Here is a 21,403-nt window from a genome sequence, read left to right on the forward strand (position 1 = left end):
TCATGGCCCCCTGGGTTCAGGCCATAGGATGGGGGTTAGTTGGTAATACATTGCAATTTTGAAAATCTTCTTGTGGTCTAATGAAAACTTGCTTTTCTAATCAATTTCAACTAGGTCTTTCACCCTGGCTGCAAACAAAGATGGTCAACCAAGTATTGTTTTGTAAGCCCTAGTAGCTGGTTTTGATGTTTTAAATTATTCAATCATATGATAAAACAATTACTGACATTTTCTTGGTCAATACGATGCTTAACTACCCTCAAAGTACAGAATTCACCTTGCTCTCTGGACTTGGTGAATATTGCACTTCTAACCCTCTTATATAAACTAAATAATGTCAATGATTGTATAATGTAATTCTGAGTAATGTACAAACTAAGTCTACTTTGTTACAGGCACAGCCATGATAACATAGAGTTTTACACAGTACCTCTTTGCTGCATTGGTTGGTTAAAATTGAGGCACATTTATTTATATGTATACCAGGGTATTTCAGCATTAAAAGCCTTGTGTATAGAGCTTTGAATTTGTTTATTTTCATGGTTAACTTTCTAAATTGATTTTCATGCCATTTGAATTCATTTTAAGTAAATGTTTAGACTATATATTCACTGCGATTCTAATTTCTCAGTTTTGACCTTCAGTGCATATAACAAGAATCAAAATTAGTGAGAAAAAGACTAAATTTACAATATTCATAGCAATATAGAAAATTATATTGTTATATTTGATAGTTATCAGCATAGAGTTGTCAACTATGTAGAGAATTTATTGTTACGTTTTTATTTTGTGATCAACAACAGTGTCATTCAATCAGATTATATCTAAAACATTTATTAAGAAGTCATTAAACTTTAATTATGTCGAGTTTTTTTTAGTAGTTGCTTCTTGTTCCCTATTCAAGACATCTCATATGCATTTGAATTCCATTCATGAAAAATGCTGTGATAAACAGAGCTTGAATTCATGTTTTTGTTTAAACATTGAATCAGTAGGGTATTACAAATTGTAAGGTTAATCATGAAATTAGTCCTTTTGACTCTCACAAGTGCATATTGGAATTTCACATTTACATCATAATAATGTAAATTTTGTATAAATTATCTTAAAAAATGAAGAAATTGACTTAAAGGGAGATAATCATTATTTTTAGACAATCATGATTTTTAAAGATTTTTTGCATATTATTGTCTATGTCAAAATGAACATGCCAAAAATCCTGCCGATGCATTGGTGACACTCATGAGTAATTATGCCAGTCATCTGCACATGCTCTTTTGCTTTGGAGTTGATTGAGAAGGAAATTTCATGGATATAAAATTGTAACAATATACTAAGGAAAGAGAAAATTTCAGACTGCAATACGCAATTTCCGAGTTGCCCAATAGTTCTTTCCCTTTGTGGAACTCTTAAGCACAGTGAGACGCAAAATATACTATCGTCCACACACGATGGGTACAAATGCATGCTTATCGCTGTCTTCATATATTGCCTAAAGGCCGATTATCAAGACATATGCAACCACCCAAACAGCAGGGACACATAATATTAGTGAGTTTATTAGTATTTAATGATAAAATAGCTCAAACAAAAATCAATATTCACCTATTTTCTTTGATTAAAATATCACTTGCACAGAAGAGCTGAAATCTCGGAAGTTGCGTATTGGAACCAACCTTAGACCCCTGCATTACTAGTCAGGTGCTCTTACCATTGAGCTACCCAGACTGATATCCATGGCCCTAATATAATATATACATATAGGCCTAACTACTACATTTAACACAACAAACAACCCAGATTCTTTTGCCCCATGACAGGACTTTCACCTGAAGTCTATGGGTAGTCAACAGCACCAAATATAATATAGGAAAGGAAAAAATCTATGGCTGGACCCTGGAATTGAACCCAGGACCCCAGTATTACTAGTCAGGTGTTATAACCACTGAGTTACCCAGTCCGATATCCACGGTCCATATAACCCTAACTACTACAAAATAAAAAAAATAATTTTAATTTAAAGTCTTAATGTACTTTGACTTATTTTAATTGATTGTGTTTGGTTCATACCTGTTGAGAAATTGTGAAATCATGAGATGTCAATTACTCTGTCAATTTCTACATTACCTTGTGGTATTTCAGTTTAGATATGGACTATCTATTGTATACAATATAGAACAGGGGTAGTTTTAGCTGGATTCTGTGCTTTGAGGTGTTTGTACTTGATTAGTGTAAAGAACATTATCGAAACTAGGTCACCCACATTCTCCTTAAAATGAATCAATGTTGGATGAATATCGAATCAAAATACACCGACTAAAAAAAATTGTTTTATCAAGCCTGGGGGATGCATATGTAAACATTTTGAAATCATTTTGGATTCTTTTGTATGCATACTTCCCTTTTTCATTCAGGATCAATCACGAAATTGTGGAATATTCTCCTCTGTTTTGGGCTGTAGGGCACTGCCCTCCAGCTTCACTTGGTAGGAGCAGATATTATAGTTTGATTTATCGTTTTATAAATATTTATTCTGTGTGTTTTCATTCAGTGGCATAAAAAACAAGACAAGAAATCATTTCCAATATAGATCAAGATTTAAGAAAGATTTTGATATTGGCCCGAGATGGAAGGTTTGTGGGCATATTGTGTAATGCCAGTATGACTGACTAGCTGTTTCTTGTCGCACCGTGCAAGAGAAAACCATCATATATGCTTATTTAAATTTTATTCATCGAACATTTATGTAATGGGTAGGTATAGTGCTTTTATGTAATAATTTTATTGATTGTGCATTAGAACTTGGTTATCTTGATATTCTAGTAGAAATTTACTTTAATTAGGACAACTTAACTTTGCCAGCAATCCCAATGCTGTTGGATATTCATCATATTCAGTGATTGGGAAGGCCATGCGCCCTGCGCCATAGTTCCATTCTGGTGTAAATTGGCGCATTAAATTATTTAATTCATGCGCCAAAGTGCGCATTCATTATCGATTATAACTTGCGTTTTTTTCTCTAGAAGTAAATTGGGTACGACTTACTTATTTTTTGTACTTTCATTTTTAATTCCTATATGTATTCTGATACACCGAATCAATACGTACAAATCAAAATAGATAACCAATAAACTATCTCCTCTTACACCACGTCTCATCATGTCTTCTTATATGCTTATTCTTTAGCGTTTAAGCTTCGGAAGTCCAAGGACATATATAGAACAACAGAAAGTGAAAACAAAATAATAATGAAAAAAAAAAACGAGAGACCGTCTTCAAATACCAATGCCGATAAAAGCAATGATACTGTTGAGAAGGGGACATTGAAACAAAGAAGAAACATTTTCAAGAGCGGTGGAAAGATCATGGTCATGGTGCAGTTTCAATTAAAACAATAATGTTGAACATCTGAAAATACAGCAGGATATCCCAGGAAGTCCCGAGACAAAATCCCAGGATTTATCAGGATTGTCCTGAAAAGTCCTGCTTTTTTGAAACTGAGATTGACAAGGAATTAGAGGGACGGTATTGGCAGTGGGACATTTCAGGACTTTTAAGGATAATTTCCCCATTGAAAATACAGCAGGATATCCCAGGAAGTCCCAAGACAAAATCCCAGGATTTATCAGGATTGTCCTGAAAAGTCCTGCTTTTTTGAAACTGAGATTGACAAGGAATTAGAGGGACGGTATTGGCAGTGGGACATTTCTGGACTTTTAAGGATAATTTCCCCATTGAAAATACAGCAGGATATCCCAGGAAGTCCCAAGACAAAATCCCAGGATTTATCAGGATTGTCCTGAAAAGTCCTGCTTTTTTGAAACTGAGATTGACAAGGAATTAGAGGGACGGTATTGGCAGTGGGACATTTCAGGACTTTTAAGGATAATTTGAACACTTAAATTTGCCTTTTATAGTCCTGCAAAGTCTCACTTAATCCTGCAATCTGAAAGGGGAAAAAGTGGGATTATTCTGGACATGTCTTGGAAAGTCCCAGTAGACAGGACTGGGATTTTGCAGGATTTTATTGGATCTCCCTAAAAATCCTGCTTTTTGAGTTGATGCAGGACTCCTGGAAAGTCCCAATTTATCCTACTAACCTGTTTTGGTCTTTAACCCTACTGTGGAATAAAACTCGAGATCCAGGATATGTGATATCTTTTCTGTAAAAGTGGCAATTAAGAATGAAATTACGAATCAAAATGATAATCTGATAATAAAATTTATTTAACATACATATACATAAATTTCAGCAATACTTATATGAACTTCCAAAGCAAGTACTTTGAAAAGTTCATTTAAATTATGGCTGGGGTGAGCTAAAAAGCACTATTTCTTACGTAAACAAATAATTAAACAAGAGGTCCATGGGCCACATCGCTCACCTTAGTCATCTTGGTCCATATTTAAAGATTTCCCATATACTTGTATGTAAAACTTTTGTCCCTATAATGTGGCCAAAACCTATCCTTGGGGGCCACGATTCAGGGTTGTCACTAGAAAATATTGAAGACGAGTCCCGGTATCATGGTTTGTAAGCAGCTTGAGTCCCATGAAAATTTGATGAGTCCCATGAAAGTTGAATTAAAGAGTCATTTAGATTTTTCCTACACCTTTATTTATACCGAGTGAACACAAGCTAATGTCGTACCTCTGTTCACTTTCATCTTCAACAAATGACAAAAATCAGTTAATTTTCGTCTAGCCCATGCATAACAGTGCAGTGATCACTTTGTACACATGAAATTAAAAGTAATCATTCACGACTCGGTCTCATACAACTAATTGCCCATTGCAAACAGAATTACTTCCCCGAATCCTCTATCATCGTTACAACCCTATTCAGTATTAAACAAAATTTTAATTAAATAATTATTGTGATAAAATAGATGCGTACTAATTTTGTTTGTAAAATGATGTAAAATCTACCAAAGTTTACAAACTACGCTACTTTCAATTCCAATAAAAATGGCTACCGGAAGACAAACATTTATAATTAAATATAGATCCTGATTTGTAAAAAAAAGAAAAAGAAACATATATAAATAACTGCCTGTGAGTGGCAAAATGTTTTTTTACTTTGTATCTAAATTTCAATATTATATTCTAATTTGCACCTAATTGACTGCACTAAACAAACAAGTCGGATTGGGACACAGTGAACTCGGTGGTATCATCTCGGTTCACATTAGAGCGTAACGTTTTACCTAGATTTTTTCCTATGAGTTTTAATTAATACACAAATCAGGGCTTCTAAGTAAAATTATGATTTTTACTCAGAGTCCGAGACACGTCTGCGGGACTCGCCATATCAGACAAACCCCAATGAAATTTCTGTGATCCTATTCTTGCGTTAGTGACAACCATGTGAATTTTACAAACTTGAGTCTACACTATGTCGGGAAGCTTTCATGTAAATCTCAGCTTTTCTGGCCAAGTGTTTCTTGAGAAGACAATTTTCATAAAGATTTTCCCTGTATATTTGTAAGTAAACCCCCCCCCCCCCGGTCATTGGTTTTAACAAACTTGAATCTGTACTATGTCAGGAGGCTTTCATGTAAATTTCAGCTTCTCTGTCCCAGTGGTTCTTGAGAAGATTTTTGAATGACCCCACCGTATTTTTGCGATTATCTCCCCTTTGAAGGGGCATGGCCCTTCATTTGAACAAACTTGAAAGCCTTTCACCCAAGGGTGCTTTGTGTCACTTAGTTTGGTTGAAATTGACCCAGTGGTTCTGGAGAAGATGAAAATGTGAAAAGTTTTCGCCGACGACAGACAACGAACAAATTTTGATCAGAAAAGCTCACTTGAACCTTCGGCCCAGGTGAGCTAAAAAAAAATTTTTAAACAGGTATTATCAAATTGTCCCTCAAGTTGAATTTTGTTTATCTTGATGTCACGGGTAACCTGGTTCAAAGATCTATTTCTTCGACTCGTGGGTGGGGGAAGGTGGCTCCAGACCTAAACAACTTGAGACGGTCTCTCATCTTGTTTCTAACTTCTTTGAGGGCCATCTCTGGATTTTTCTCTGGTACAGAGGCTTAAAAGATAGCATAATGAATTATTTGAGAGGTTGCATAACAGGTTTTGTAAATGAACATCATGCAAAATTTAAAATATCTATGTCTTGAACTTGTATATATGCACCTTCTGCATCGTCTTCCCTTTTATCTAAGCCATCTTTGGTCTCACGGGCGTTTTCCTGTCACACTGCATGATGTCGGTTCATCCACTGAAAACAGTGCCTTATTAAAAGTCACTTGATGATATTCTAAATTCATAACTATCTCTTCAAGTCCATGCTACAATGAAAGAGAACAAGTACTAGATAAAAATATTGGAAACAGGATGATAATTTGTTAAGGTGTGACAATTCCACTAGACTACCAAAAATTTTTTTGAAAAAAGACGAATTATTACAAACCAAAAGTAAAAATACTAACCAGCAACGCCGTGTATTTTGAACAACTAGGCCTATCCCCCAGTTTCTGAGTGTAAGGTGAATCCTATATTCCTATCTGGAATCCATTCCATGCTTGATTGCATACTGATTCTGTTGAATGTTCTCCATCCTTGCGAATATTTCCCTGACTTCGCGCCCAGAAAGGAACATTGAAAAAAAAGCGCTTTGATCACTTGCGTGAACGTCAGGTCGTACACTGACTGACTCGTCCCCAGGTCAACACGTAACCAATAGACGATCAGTAAAAAGTTATACAATCGACCAGTGGAAACCCAGTGTATAAGACTTCATATATATACATATGATATATTTTATACATGATATATCTTATATCGAATTAGAACGGGGAGAAGAAAAAACACGACAAGCTTCGTACATTGTACAAGTTGACCGAAACGACATCACCGGAAGTTACAACTTTCAAAGAAGTCATTTATGATTTAAAGATTTGTGAATGGAAATCAATAACATCGGAATGAAAAAGGACTACGGGGTAACGGATGACACTCTGTAAGTACCATATGCTTATTTTGTTTACGTTTGTAAATGATTACATGCATTGGAAAAATACACGCTTGATCGCTGGACCACTCGAAATTCCTCGATACAATCATTCTATTTACAGCTTAACATATCAAAACAAACTACTCTTTTTTTTAACGTAAACCATTGACTGGTTCGATCTAGATGGAAAGGGTATAATCACCAGAACATTGTATCATGGATATCCATCATTATGATTCTGTTTCGATCAGTTGACCTTGTTCTGTAATTATTACTGCTTCGTAAAATAACTACGGACAGTACGGTTACAAAATTTAGCATGGCAAGCTGATTGTATCCATCAGTGATAATTTATTGCTATTTGCACCTCAAAACATTGATGTGTCAAAGAAACTTTTCTAAATATAAAATTTTTAATCAGTGTCTTGAAAATTAAGTTTCTTCATTAATAATTTGTAATTAATTATTATTGCAGGAGATTGAGAACCCAAAAGGTACATGCTGTGCAAGAAAGATGTAAACATGCGAATTCCTAAATGTACTAAATATTAAAACATCAACTGCAATCTTCAGTGGTGACATCCAAAAGTTGATATGCCATTGGTACTTCAAGTGATACGACCGTGACATTGGAAAATCCTTTTAACTTATCATCACTTGAGCCTGAATTGCAATCCTTTTGATACAGACATTTTTTTAAGTTCAGTTTTGAACATTAATGCCGCTGTGTCATCTCTGGAAATGGAAAAGCCTACCACAGAATCTGATGAATTTTTTAACATTCTTTCACAAAAAGGGATCTTCTTTATTTTGAAGAAGGTAGCCCAGGAACTGGAAATCTGTTATCAAAATGATCTTAATAATACACTGGACAATATTCTAACCTTAAAAAAAACATGACAAACCCGATTGAACTCCTGTGATGAAGCATCTCAAAACTCAAATTATGGTAGTCTTTCAAGTGACATTGAGGATTTCAATAGTGCATTTTTATTCAAGTTCAGATTGTTGTCATTATAAATTTATAAGAAGTGTTCTCATAGCCAACATTTTTCAAGTCTACTTTTGATGAAATATAGTCTTTTCTATTACAACTTATTATGACATGATTGTTGTTGTATACATAAATGTTCTTATCCACGAATCATTCACTGTTCTTATAGGGTTTTTTTTTAGCCTGAACTATGTAGCAATGACATGTCAAGGTAATCCAGAAAATGTAAAATCTTTTCTTTGATATGACAAGGATTTAATTTTGTAACAATTAATATCTAAAAGTCCTGTAACCCTCATTAAAGTCCTTTATAATCTGACTTTACTGGTTGTAAGATTTTGAGGGTAATTGCAAGACTTCTCTCTTTGCATACTTTTAATACGAAGTCCTGGAAAGCAATGTAAAGTCCTGCATTATCTTGAATGTATCAAGTATGAGATTTTTAGGGAATTTCTGGGACGATGTTTTCGTCTTCATTTTATAATAAAGTCCTGAAAAACACAAGAATGTCCTAGAAAAACCTGCTGCTATGAGAGTGGGACATTGTAAGACATTTAGGTAATAAATATGTCCTAGAAATTCTTGCAAAGTCACTCTTGATGTAAGTGGGATATTCCAGGACAAATGCAGAAACATGAAGTCCTGTATTATCCCACTGCATTAGGACATGGGAGAAGTGGGACTTCACAAGGAAGTCCCAGGACTTCCAGGGATATCCTTCAATTAAGCAAAAAAGTGGGATTTATTTTCAGAGGGGTCCACTGCTCATTTGCTATTTATTGAAAATGGCCATTCAAAATATGTTGCTGGCCCATTAAATCTGAAAATGGCCCATTGAAAACTTGAACCGTGGGGGGGCCATAGTCCCATAGGCCATTTTGGCCTTCCCAATCTCTGGATATTGTGAACTTTTTTGTTTGAATCTCAGTTATTTTTGCATATATCTGCAGGGTACACTCATGGCATCCTGTGCCATAAGTATGTGTCATTAGAATCGCTGCCTGGTAATTCCCATGACAACCAGATCGTGGACTGCCCGTTTGCCTGTTTTGCTTCATGGAAACAGGAAAAGCCGGATCACATGGAAGTTCTCCAACAGGGTGAGTCACTGGAATTCAAATGACATGAAAAAGGCAATTTAAAGATTTCTCTTTCAAAATGATGATTGAAGATTCACAGAGATACAACATGTTTCTCATAGACGAGTAGTACAGTGTAAATGAATTTTGTATGATTTAATGGAATGTGTGCAGTACTAGATGTATATACATAGGCAGATTAGGATATTATAGAACAAACTGGACCAGGCACATCAAGTGCTACTAATCACTTCTTTGCTTGTGGTTTGGGTTCAAGTCCAATTGAGCTAGTGATTATATAAGTTGCAAACTTAGTTTGACATATTTGTGTTTGTGTCAAGATTAGTTCAAGCTCACAATTTTTTCATGCCAAAAGACTTTGAAATTACTTGTGATTTATCACATATTTTGTCCTAATTTTGAATCATAAAGACAAAAAAACCCAAAACATTTCTGTACTTTTACAAAGCTTAACCAGTAAACTCTGGCAAATTTAATAATATATAAGGCAGACCGAATTTCCTCTTTTTTTTATATTTAGCAATATTCTATTATCACCTGCATATGGTGTTCATGTCTCTCAACTGATTCGTTGTGCAAGAGCATGTTCTGCCTATGATAAGTTTTTGATAGAGGCAGACTACTGACAAATAAGTTGCTGTTACAGGGGTTTCAACAGTCATTTAAAGTCAGCATTTAGTAAATTCTGTGGTTTTTATAATAATCTAATTCACAAATACAATTTTTAACCTGTCATTGGGTTGAATGCTGTCTGGTGTGTTTCATACCAATATGTTAGGCCATTTTTAGACTTTGCATTCTAATTTTGACTATGGACTACTCCATGGACTACTTCTCTCTGTGTTCTACTAGGGACAAAGGTCATTTATACTTCTAATATTTTTAAGTGAGGGATTTCAAGTGAGGGATTAAAGTGCTATTTTACTATGCCACTGATTCAACCAAAAGAGCATGGTCTCCTATAAGTCAAGTTCCACGGATCCCATGCGTTTTAGCATTAAATGAGATTACAAATGTAATCAGAAATTTAACAAGAATGACTCACATCCTCTACAACTGAAGAAATGTGATGCATATCTTCTAATTTGTTTGAATTATGACAAGAATCCATTCTTGATACTACCATTTGTGCACAGTAGTGTTCATCTTGAGAAAATATTGTTCATGAAATGAGGTTGTGTCCTAATCCCAGTCTAGGGTCTATTGGGCAATGTCAAGGTCACAGGAAGTAAATTTTATGTATATGGACTAAATATTAGAACAGAAAAGATCTAGACAAACACACAACAAAGGTCGCTTATGACTTGTGCATGTGTACTGTATTTCGGAATGTCATCTGGGCAATTTGAAAGCCACTTGATTCTACTGCAAGATATATTTATACAACAGGGAATGATAAGACCTTCACACGTGACGCGGATGGTTTACAACATGAGGTAGTTGTCTTGATCTTAGCCCAAAGTCATTTGGGTCATGTCAGGGTCATGTGGAGAAAAGATATACATTGTAGAAATCCTATATGAACTGTCACAGTTAATGCAAATGTTGCACACGACCACCAGTGGTGTGTCACACTCTCAAGGTCAACACCCGTGGTGTGTCGCAATCTCAAGGTCAACACCCATGGTGTGTCGTAATCTCAAGGTCAACACCCGTGGTGTTTCATAATCCCAAGGTCCATTGAACAATGTAAAGGTTCAAGAAAATTGTGATAATTCACATTCAAATTAGATCTTTATGATATGAAATTTTAGATCTCTTAAGTTTGATTATGACCTGAAGGTGCGACATAACTCTCAACCAAGGTCATTTACTTAAGATTAAGGTCATAGGAATTTAATTTTGTCTGCCTGTTACTTTGAAGTGTACTTTTAGAAGTTCATATAAATACATATAAACTAGAATTGACAGCATTTTAGATATAACTTTGTTTCAGTATACCCCATTAGAAGTAGTATGCCCATTAGAACAGGTCTAAGCCCCCCCCCCCCCCCCCCCCTTTGTTGTAAATTTCAGGTTTTCAAACGGGCCCTTGTTTTTCTACAACAGCCCTTATTTTCCTTATTTGAGCTTTAGAATCCTAAAAAAGCCCAAATTTTTTGTTGAAATTCCTACATTTTCAAATTTTGAAAGTTTAAATTAATTTGACATAAAGTAAGTGTTGGAATTTATTAAATTTAGTCTTAGTATACTTTCAGAAAATGAATATGTTGATTAAATGTACATCTCAGAAGACATCTTGATGGTTATCAGCTATATTCGGCATTGATTGTGAGCCATGGGAGTCCACCTGAATTATAACATGGTTTGTGCTGAATGCCGAATATGGCTGTTGATGACCACTGGTATGATCTTCTGAGTGGGTAATTAGTTTTTGTATTATTGCTCTTGCAAATGGTGAGTAAAACATTTTTTCTTTCCTATTAATTTGTAAATTTAACCCTTATTTTTGTCTAAAAAGCCCTAAAAAATCGTTAAAAAGGCCCTTATTTTTTGGATAAATTTGCCCTAAAAATGGCCCTTATTTTTTGCAAAATGTCACTTGAAAGCCTGAAATTTGTATCCAACAAAATAATCCCCAGATGTACAAAACGAGCAAACCGGCTGTTTACTTCAATTTCAATATAATAAAAAAATGAAATGGTAGTGAAATTTTCTAAGTTTACAATACATGCTATTGCAGTACATGTATTATATTTTTGGCCAGATTGCATGGGGAGTCATAAGACGGAATGCATGGCCACTTCCTGCCAGCAGAATGTGAAATCCAGCCAATCAGGACACAAATTCTGCTGCTGTAGCACAGACAAATGTAATGTGGTCCAGAATCAAGGAGTTCGTGTAACTTATAAAACATACAACACATCGAAATTGTCTCCCTCTGTCATTAGGAAGTCCTCTTCTTTGTTTGAGCAGGTAAGTTGTACTTTTCAACAGTGAGCTAGCCTCATATTAAGATTAAAGGAAGGTGTTTTGACCACAGGCAAGTAAATCACTTGGGTTCGAATTCATTTTTTAATAGTTAATTTGAACCCAAGTGATTTAATTGCCTGTGGTTTTGACCAAAGATGGATTTTGCTGTCCCGTTCTTGATTAAATCCTGATGTTATAGTAGATCTAGAGAATGTTTTTTTTAGGGGAGATGGTATTGATTTTTAAGTTTGATAAGTAAATTAGGGTTGAATGGGAGGGCATGTAAAAAACTAGAATGACAGTTGTGCATTATCAATGTATCATACTGAATTAGTTAAATCATTGGTTGTAAAAAGAACAAGAACAGGAAATGTATATAGCAACAGTATGCTTATATATATGTAGATGTACATTTTCACAATATCATCAAAGTAGTTAATTTATACTAACAATTGAATGACAGATACGCATCTCTACCACATTTGACACTTGATTTTCTGTAGCCATACAGGCAGACCAACAATAACTGGCCTTTTCACTCAGAAACTGAGCAAGATTCAGCACTGGGCATTCCAAAAAACTCCAAAGGTAAGAGTTCATACGGGATTGTTTTTGTAATTTCCAACATTTGAAGATGCAACCAGCCATTTTTTGTGATACAATTAAATTCACAATTTAACAATGAAGCAATTTTCATTCCCAAAAGAACAAAGTTAGCAATGTGGTGGTCAGATGAGTTTGATTGCCAGATAGCTCAGTGGGAGAATCTGGGCGCCCAGGTTTGAATCCCGGTCTAGTCTGTTGCATTTTCTCTCTTCCTGTTACATTTGGTACCATAGACCAGCCCTTGGAACTACAGGGGAAAAAAGATTGTTGTTTCATGTTTTCAAGGTGTGAAGACATTTAAAGGGAGAGGAATGTGGTGGTTAGACAGGTTCGATTGCCAGTGGCCAGATAGCTCAGAGCACCTGATGACTAGAGATTCAGGGGGCCTAGGTTTTCTCCCTTCCTGTTAAATGTAAAAAAAAAAAAAAAAAAAAATGAGTGAAACCTACAATATTGGATGAGTTTACATGTATATCAACCAGAGACATCCATAGATTTTGAGGTCACCAGGTCAAATTCCAATATTACAAAGAGGAAATGACTTTACTATTGAAGATTGGTGTATAGTCAAGCTACAGACTTAATGTCCAAATGAAGTGGAAGGTAAAGATAGAAAACAAATATAAAAGTCGAAGAGGAGGGTCACAATGTGCTTTCTGACATCAGCTTATTGCAGGGCTTGGGATGGCTGTCAGTTTGTATTTATTTGTCAGGCTATCAGTGATACAGTGTGTAGTCAGTCATGTTTTTGTCCAGAAAGTCATATAGGATCCACTCAGTGCTTTTATGGGGCAATTTTCAAATAATTATGCAAATTATGAAATGAAGTGTGGATTGAAAATCACTAATGGTGAAGAGGGATAGAAAATTACATGTTCATTATAGTAGTACTAATGTATTCTATATTAAAAATCAATTTTATGATGGGAAATACATGGCTAATGGTTGACATTTTCATGTTGTATTTTCCATTAATTTGTATTTCCTACGACGAATTGCAACCCACATTGGATTTAAAGGATCAATACTTGAAATAAACCCAACAGCATGTTGGTAACCATGCAATATGTATCCAATGTTTTCAACAGACAAAATTGATTGAGAGTTTCATAAATTTTACCGTTTACTGAAAATGCATAAAGATATTTTTACATTCTGATCTTTATAAATAGATTTTTGAATTTCAGGAGCACTTATCACTTGTGTGTTTTATAATCAACCAAACAACTATAAGACATCAAAGGTATCCAGCACCCCAATGCTGACGGACGGAACAGATTCCACTACCGAGGAAACGGGGAAACGGCTTAAGAGGTGTGATCGGGGCGATGATTCATGCTTTACTATCTGGTCATATGATCTAGAGAACGATACAGAGTCGCTGACAATCATCAAACAAGGCAAGTACCAGACCCTCCCAATCTCTGACGGAGGAAATGTTTGTAAACATACATGTAATTTAGGACCCTCCCAATCTCTGACGGAGGAAATGTTTGTAAACATACATGTAATTTAGGACCCTCCCAATCTCTGACGGAGGAAATGTTTGTAAACATACATGTAATTTAGGACCCTCCCAATCTCTGACGGAGGAAATGTTTGTAAACATACATGTAATTTATGTGACAGTCGAAGTAGTGATATAACATCGTTTATGTAGTACATTGTAGCCTAAGCTATGTAGTCATGAACAGATTACAGTGAAATTGACTATTGATCTTGTAAGTTACGCTTGTGTTATATAGAAAGATATCGATAGGGATAGAATGATTACATGCAAACAAAAACTCATTAGTGGAGATATCAATTATGAAAGGAAAAGTATAGTCATACCTTGTGCTCTTGAACTCGATGAGGCCAGGAAAAAACTTTGAGATATCCAAGGGGTCAAGATATTGAGGCTGAAATGCATGAAGAAAAAGTAGACTTCCAACTCACTTCAACATGTTTGTATTTGAGAGAAATTAAAGTTCAACTGTATGTACAAGAGAAAATTAAATCTTTATAATTTCACAGGATGCTTCCAGTCAAAGCCTGAGGAAGGTTTGTGTAGTCCTGGTGTTTGTAGATCAAGCTTTCCCTCTAAAATGTTGGGCTCCCACAAACAGGCCAAATTCTGCTGCTGCTTTGGTGACATTTGTAATAACAACATCTCAGAAGTGAATGTCAGCCTACCATCTCCAGTAGATACTATAACACCAGGTGAGTAGTGGAATTTGTAAACAGTCATGTGATGTATGAAAATTTACATTTACCAATGAAGTACCAGTAATGGACCTATAGATCACCTAATTAGTAATGCAAGGGCCCAGGGTTCGATCCCCAATGGATCCAAATATTTCTTTCCCCCTTCTTTGCTATAATAGTTTGGTAATGTCTATATATCCTTTTAACGATCAGAGATTTTGAAGAATGTTTCTCTGAAGGAGGGGGTAGGGGTAGATGGGTTAGGGATCATCGAAAACATGAACCACTGTATCAATACACACTCTGCATGAAGAAAAAGTGTGTTTGATATTCTACAGGATGAGCATTGGGAGTGGTCCTCTAGTGCCCAAAGGGCATGGCGTAAGGGTCATTCTGACAAGAAGTATAGGCTTTGTTGTTTTGTTTCCTTTTTTTTTTCAGGTGACATGAGTAAACTCAGGTGACCTATTGCAATTGGTCTGCGTCCGTGGTCGTCATGCATTAACAATTGAACATAGTTAACTCCTTGATAACTACCATTCCAATTCATTTCAAATTTGGTATAAAGCATCTTTAGGACAAGGGGGACATAAATTGTAAATTTCAGGACTCCTGCACCCCTGGGGCCTTAAGGGCGGGGCAAAAACTGCCAAAAAGTTTTCAAAAATCTTCTGTAGAACCTATCATGTATAAGAAAAACTAAATACATAGTGATGTAGAGGAGGAATACCTCTACCAAAATTGTAAATTTCATGATTCTTAGGGTAGAGGTTCTGACTCCAGGGTGGGAACAAACTTCATATATATATAGTGTATATGTTAAATAAGATCTTCTTTAATGCTATTGATACTAAATTGAAAGTAAATGGATATTTAGAAGGAGTAAGTAGTCCTTTACCAAACTTGAAAATTTCATGATCCTAGTGGGTAAGGGTTTGGTTCCAGGGTGGAGCCAAAATTATTGTAGTGATTATTGTCTTTATTATTTGACAGACTTCTTGAAGTTTGCTAATATGGTATAAAAACTAAATGCAAACTAGGAAAAGCAGAAAAGGATGTACCAGAATTGTGAATTTTGCAACTCCAGGGTTTTTACTCTAGGACAGGTCAAAATTAGTCATTTTGTGTTACTTATATTATGTGAAGCCTTTCATCAGTATAGGCACTTTTGAGGGCATTTAAGTTTTAAAAACACATCTTGTTTTATATGTGTACTTTTGCTGAATATTAGAATTTAGCTTAGGTATTCAGAACAGGAAATTTTTAGTAGCCCTTGGGACTAGTGATACTTTTAACTAATACTCAGGTGACCGATAAGGCCTGTGGGTCTCTTGTATTCTCAAAGTGAATTGGATTGGGTAGCAGGCACAACCTAATTTAGCCCTCTCCCTAAACACACATTCTACTGTGGCATGTTTTGTCAGCTGTCAAATTCAGGGAGTCACAGATTTCTGCAGAGTGACCCTAGAGTGAAGCAGTATTAGGATTGTAACAAAAATTTATGGGTCCCTGCACTGTACACATGAAATAACCTTACATCTATAATTGTCTGTCATCCTTTGAGACTAACAGCTCTGGAACTGATACACAGTGACAGACTGGTATAAGATGTAATATAAATATAACTGTCTAAGAGACTATAGTCATCAATAGAATATTATTAAGGAAGTTAACTGAATATTTTCATGTCTGTGCAAATTTTTAAAGGGTTTGGCAGGGAATATATTTTGTGGCGGAAGGATTGATTAATCAAAAAGTTCTAAATCTGCATGATATTACAGTTTCTGTTTCATTCAATATAGCTTCTGTTTTTATACTTCTATATGTGTATTTCAGTTTTATAATTTATGATACAAGTAGTTGAGACTTGAAACTAGTTCAGATGTTGTAATTCATTAATTTGGTTGATATATTTTTCCAAACAGAACACCAATTCTTAAAAAAGTTTGAATTAATTCACTCTAAATTTTGCATAAAAATTCAGTATTTTAGCCTATAATTCAAAAGTTTGATCTCTAACCCCCACTTCTTTTAGTTCCATTCTAAATCTTAAGACAAGATCTTGAAAATTATTTGAAATTTTAGAAATTGACATTACTTCTAATATATCCTTTTAAACTCTTAAATTTTATATTATGAATTTTATTTTTTTCGCATATCAAGTGCAAAATGGTAATTATTTATTTTCTATTTTATGTAATGATTGATTTGTGTTGCTAATGTTGTGTTGACAAATCAAGTTTAATTGAATAAATTTTGAGTCAATTTTAAGTGCAAAAATGTCATGTTTAGAACACTGTAGCTTAATAACAAGCATTTTAACCCTAGTTTTTTTTTTGAATTTCCTAATTCTCCTACAATATAGAAATTAAAAATACACTTTCCAAAAAATTGACATTACTCCAAATCTTAGGTGCGAACCTCTTTAAATGCATTAAAATATTTTTATCTCAAAGTAAAGCTTCAAGATATCTAGAGGTTCGATATCCAAGCCTGCCTTTCATTTCATTGACTTCCCCTATATCTGCATATGTAAATAATTTTTTTAAAAATTAAAAAATTGTTTTTGTTCTTTTTTTTTCCCTTTATACCATTTTTAGCTCACCTGAGCTGAAAGCTCAAGTGAGCTTTTCTGATCACCCGTAGTCTGGTGTCCGTCCATCTGTCCGTCTGTAAACTTTTAACATTTTGACTTCTCAAAAACCACTGGGCCAATTTCAACCAAAGTTGGCACAAAGCATCCTTAGGTAAAGGGAATTCTAAATTGTTAAAATAAAGGGCCAGGCCACCTTCCAAGGGGAGATAATCAAGAAAAGGTAAAAATAGAGTAGGGTCATTAAAAAATCTTCTTCTCAAGAACCACTGGGCCAGAAAAGATGAAATTTATAGAGAAGGTTTATTAAGTAGTGCAGATTCTAAATTGTTCAAATCATGGCCCCCGTGGGTAGGATGGGGCCACAAGGAGGGGATCAAAGTTTAACATACAAATATATAGGGAAACTCTTTAAAAATCTTCTTCTCAAGGACCACTGAGCCAGAAAAGCTGATATTTACATGAATGCTTTCTGACATAGTGTAGATTCATGTTTATTCAAATCATGGCCCCCGGGGGAAGGATGGGGCCACAATAAGGGATCAAAGTTTTGCATACAAATATAGGAAAAATCTTTAAAAATCTTCTTCTCAAGAACCATTGGGCCAAAGAAGTTGACATTTACATGAAAGCTTTCTGACATTGTGTAGATTCAAGTTTGCAAAAATCATGGCCTCCAGGGGTAGGTTGGGGTCATAATAGGGACTAAGGTTTTACATGCAAATATATATGGAAAGTCTTCAGATATGGGCCAAGGTGACTCAGGTGAGTGATGTGGCCCATGGGCCTCTTGTTAATCATTAGATTCATCATTCATATAGGAAAGCTGGGACTGGCAATTGACTTCTACAGGAGCAGTATCTTTGGAAAAAAAAACATATTCAAAATACTGATATTCAGCTGTCTTTTAAATGATGAGGTGAAAATGCACAATGATTACTAAAACAATATATCTGTACATTGTTGTGAGGGGGCACTCAAATTATAACCTAGCTGAATGTAATGACAAACATTGTAAAACAGAGGGGGGAGGGGGCACTCAAATTATAACCTAACTGAATGTAATGATAAACATTGTAAAACAGAGGGGGGGGGGGGGGGGGGGGGGTCACTCAAATTATAACCTAACTGAATGTGATGATGAACATTGTAAAACAGAGGGGAACTTTGAATTATAGCATAAATGTTTAAGGTTACAATATGACAATCAAATTTCTTGTCTTTCAAAACAGAAATCTGGGATGAGACAGGTACTAACAGAGTTTGTCTCAGACATCAGTGAGTCACCAGGGTATGATTGAAAGAGAAGCAAACACTTATGACTAATTCAGAAAATGATTAAATACTTAATGTGGGTAGTGATTTGATAATTAATTCTTGCGCAGTCTAACAACCCACATGTAGAATAAGGCTTTTTAGCACTAGCTTCTGTACATAAGTTATGACCTCTGTATACCGGTATGAATAATAACACAAGGTGGGGTTACTATTAGCACACAGACGTCATAACTTATTAATTTACAGAAACAAATACCTTATTTAGTGCTTTAAGGGTATGTATATTTCAAATGCATACACCTTTTGAAACTAATCCTTTTGTCACCTGTTACTTCCCAGGGTAGTGTTGTGAAACCAGCATTATTAAATGATGGATAAATGTGTATAAGCATATGACCCTCAATAATATCAATAAATGAGCAAAATAATCATCATACACATATGCATTTGAAATGTAGCAATAATCAACTAAATCTGGGAGGAAATTGAAACAATTACAAATGAGTCTTTTCAAATCTGTAAAAAAAACTTACTTTTCAAAAGAAATAAGAGAAAAAAAAATGAAATAAATGCTATGGTCCTTTGATAATGGCAGATCTATTGTTACATTGACCAGACCTGTACCAGTAATTATAAAGGCTGGACCTCTATATGATGGTCCGGACCTGTACCAGTAATTATAAAGTATAATATACACTTCTGTGAATGCAATCCTTTTGCATATAAGACAACCAAACACAACTTTGGTGTAAGCCAGGCAAGCTTGTCGGGCAGCCGGCATTTAATAACTTTACAACAATTTACTACATACATGGTAACTGACATGAACAAGTTTTATGCAAGAACTGAATCAAATAACAAAATGCCAAGAAACCCCCATCATTGACTTTAAAAACCGCCCAGGAAAAACCATAGATAAAATATATGAAAAAACTATGGAAACCTGTGTCCGAAAACAAGTGTTAAGTAACGTCTAAGGGTGAATATCGGACCTTATTCATAATTAAATATAATAATTAAAAATTGTGCTACGTGCACTTCATGAGACTGGCTTAGAATGGCCTTACTCATGATATCGACACTTTATATAGGCCTTCCTATGGCCACGCCTTGTATCAATACGCATAGGCATTCGAACACGTTCCTATCATACAATGTTTTCCCGCTATTCTTCGAAACGCGGGAAAACTACATTCTGGACCTGTACCAGTAATTATAAAGGCTGGACCTCTGTATGATGGTCCGGACCTGTACCAGTAATTATAAAGGCTGGACCTGTACCAGTAATTATAGGCTGGACCTCTATATGATGGTCCGGACCTCTACCAGTAATTATAAACGCTGGACCTCTGTTCGATGGGCCAGACCTGTACCAGTAATTATAGGCTGGATCTGTACCAGTAATTATAAAGGCTGGACCTGTACCAGTAATTATAAAGGCTGGATCTGTACCAGTAATTATAAAGGCTGGACCTGTGCTAGTTATAAATAAAGGTTGGACCTCTATCTGTACCTCCTCACCTAGACCTTACGACCTTCAAATAGGTTAGACCTCTAATTTCATTGATTTGTCAACAACAAAAATTGTGCTTTGTTAATCTCTCGGATTTCATGGCATGCACAATCATGAAACTTTTCAGCCAAAAATGCTGTTACCACAGTATGGTTAGCTGTACCTTATATAAAACATCTGAGTGACAGTATATTTAAGTTAATACATCTGAGTGACAGTATATTTAGGTTAAAACATCTGAGTGACAGTATATTTAAGTTAATACATCTGAGTGACAGTATATTTAGGTTAAAACATCTGAGTGACAGTATATTTAGGTTAAAACATCTGAGTGACAGTATATTTAAGTTAAACATCTGAGTGACAGTATATTTAGGTTTCACAAAGTTTGGAGACTCATTGTTTTTGTTTAGTTCTTATTTTTCTCTTTCTTCTTTCTTGCAACTAAACTTTTTTGGAGTGGATCTTGGAAATGGTTGGTTCCAAGTTCACAGTATCTTATGGTTTGATAGGCCTATGTTAGTAGATGATCCTAAGCATTCGATCAAGTTTTGCAATGTGTGGGAGGGAAAAAGTATGTTTTGTATGTAGGGTAGTTGAGGATATCGAACAAAATGGTAAACTGCAATTTTTTTTTTTTTAGCAGTTTCTGAAAATGCTTTAAAAAGAATTTCCAGGATCCCACCTCTGGTATATCCAGGGGTTCATGTTTGCCCAACTCTCTATTTTGTATTGCTTGTAGGAGTCATGAGATTGATCACTGTTTCACCTTTCACACAGTCCTAGGGGTTAGAATCCCAAATATTGAAAATTTATTTAAGTTAAGCTTTAAAAGGGATGAAATTTTCAGATTAGGCCAGTTCAACTTAATTACTTATTAGTATCGCTATAATGGTACCTTCACATTCACAGATTTTTCTTACGGGTCCTTACGTATTCCACAAATCCGTAAAAGTACACAGATTGTTACGATTTAGACACGGATGCCTATGAGTGATTTACGAATGCTTGCGATTGGCTATGAGTCGGAGACCCGTAAGGACTCATAAGAAAAATCCGTGAGTGTAAAGGTGGTATTATACTGGACTGATCTACGTGTTTGAAAAAAGTTGCTTACCACGTACTACACATATCTATTGTGGTAATATTAGACTCATCTCAACTGGGGCTCCCTAAAGGTTATTATAGATATGTGAAAGAGTGCAATTGTTTTAAGGGGGGAAAATGTGCAATATTTTTTAGACTGAATTGT

General features: G+C 35.2%; 1 protein-coding gene and 2 long non-coding RNA genes across 3 annotated transcripts in view; 2 read left to right on the forward strand and 1 right to left on the reverse strand.

Moving 5' to 3' along the window:
• LOC125646146 (uncharacterized) overlaps positions 1–21,403 on the forward strand; it is a 33,945-nt gene that overhangs the window by 2,242 nt on the left and 10,300 nt on the right. The window contains exons 2-6 of the mRNA XM_056142000.1: positions 8,912–9,061; positions 11,769–11,977; positions 12,478–12,562; positions 13,768–13,980; positions 14,597–14,782. Of these exons, the coding sequence (XP_055997975.1) occupies positions 8,912–9,061; positions 11,769–11,977; positions 12,478–12,562; positions 13,768–13,980; positions 14,597–14,782 (843 nt within the window). The remainder of the gene's footprint in view (positions 1–8,911; positions 9,062–11,768; positions 11,978–12,477; positions 12,563–13,767; positions 13,981–14,596; positions 14,783–21,403) is intronic.
• LOC130046957 (uncharacterized) lies at positions 4,209–6,631 on the reverse strand. Its single transcript, XR_008796030.1, has 3 exons — positions 6,444–6,631; positions 6,148–6,302; positions 4,209–6,040 (listed from the first exon to the last, which is right to left on the reverse strand). It is a non-coding gene; the product is annotated as an uncharacterized LOC130046957 (long non-coding RNA).
• LOC130046956 (uncharacterized) lies at positions 6,657–8,280 on the forward strand. The gene is made up of 2 exons (XR_008796029.1): positions 6,657–6,973; positions 7,443–8,280. It is a non-coding gene; the product is annotated as an uncharacterized LOC130046956 (long non-coding RNA).

This window comes from Ostrea edulis, chromosome 6 (assembly GCF_947568905.1).
Source record: "Ostrea edulis chromosome 6, xbOstEdul1.1, whole genome shotgun sequence".
NCBI lineage: Eukaryota > Metazoa > Mollusca > Bivalvia > Ostreida > Ostreidae > Ostrea > Ostrea edulis.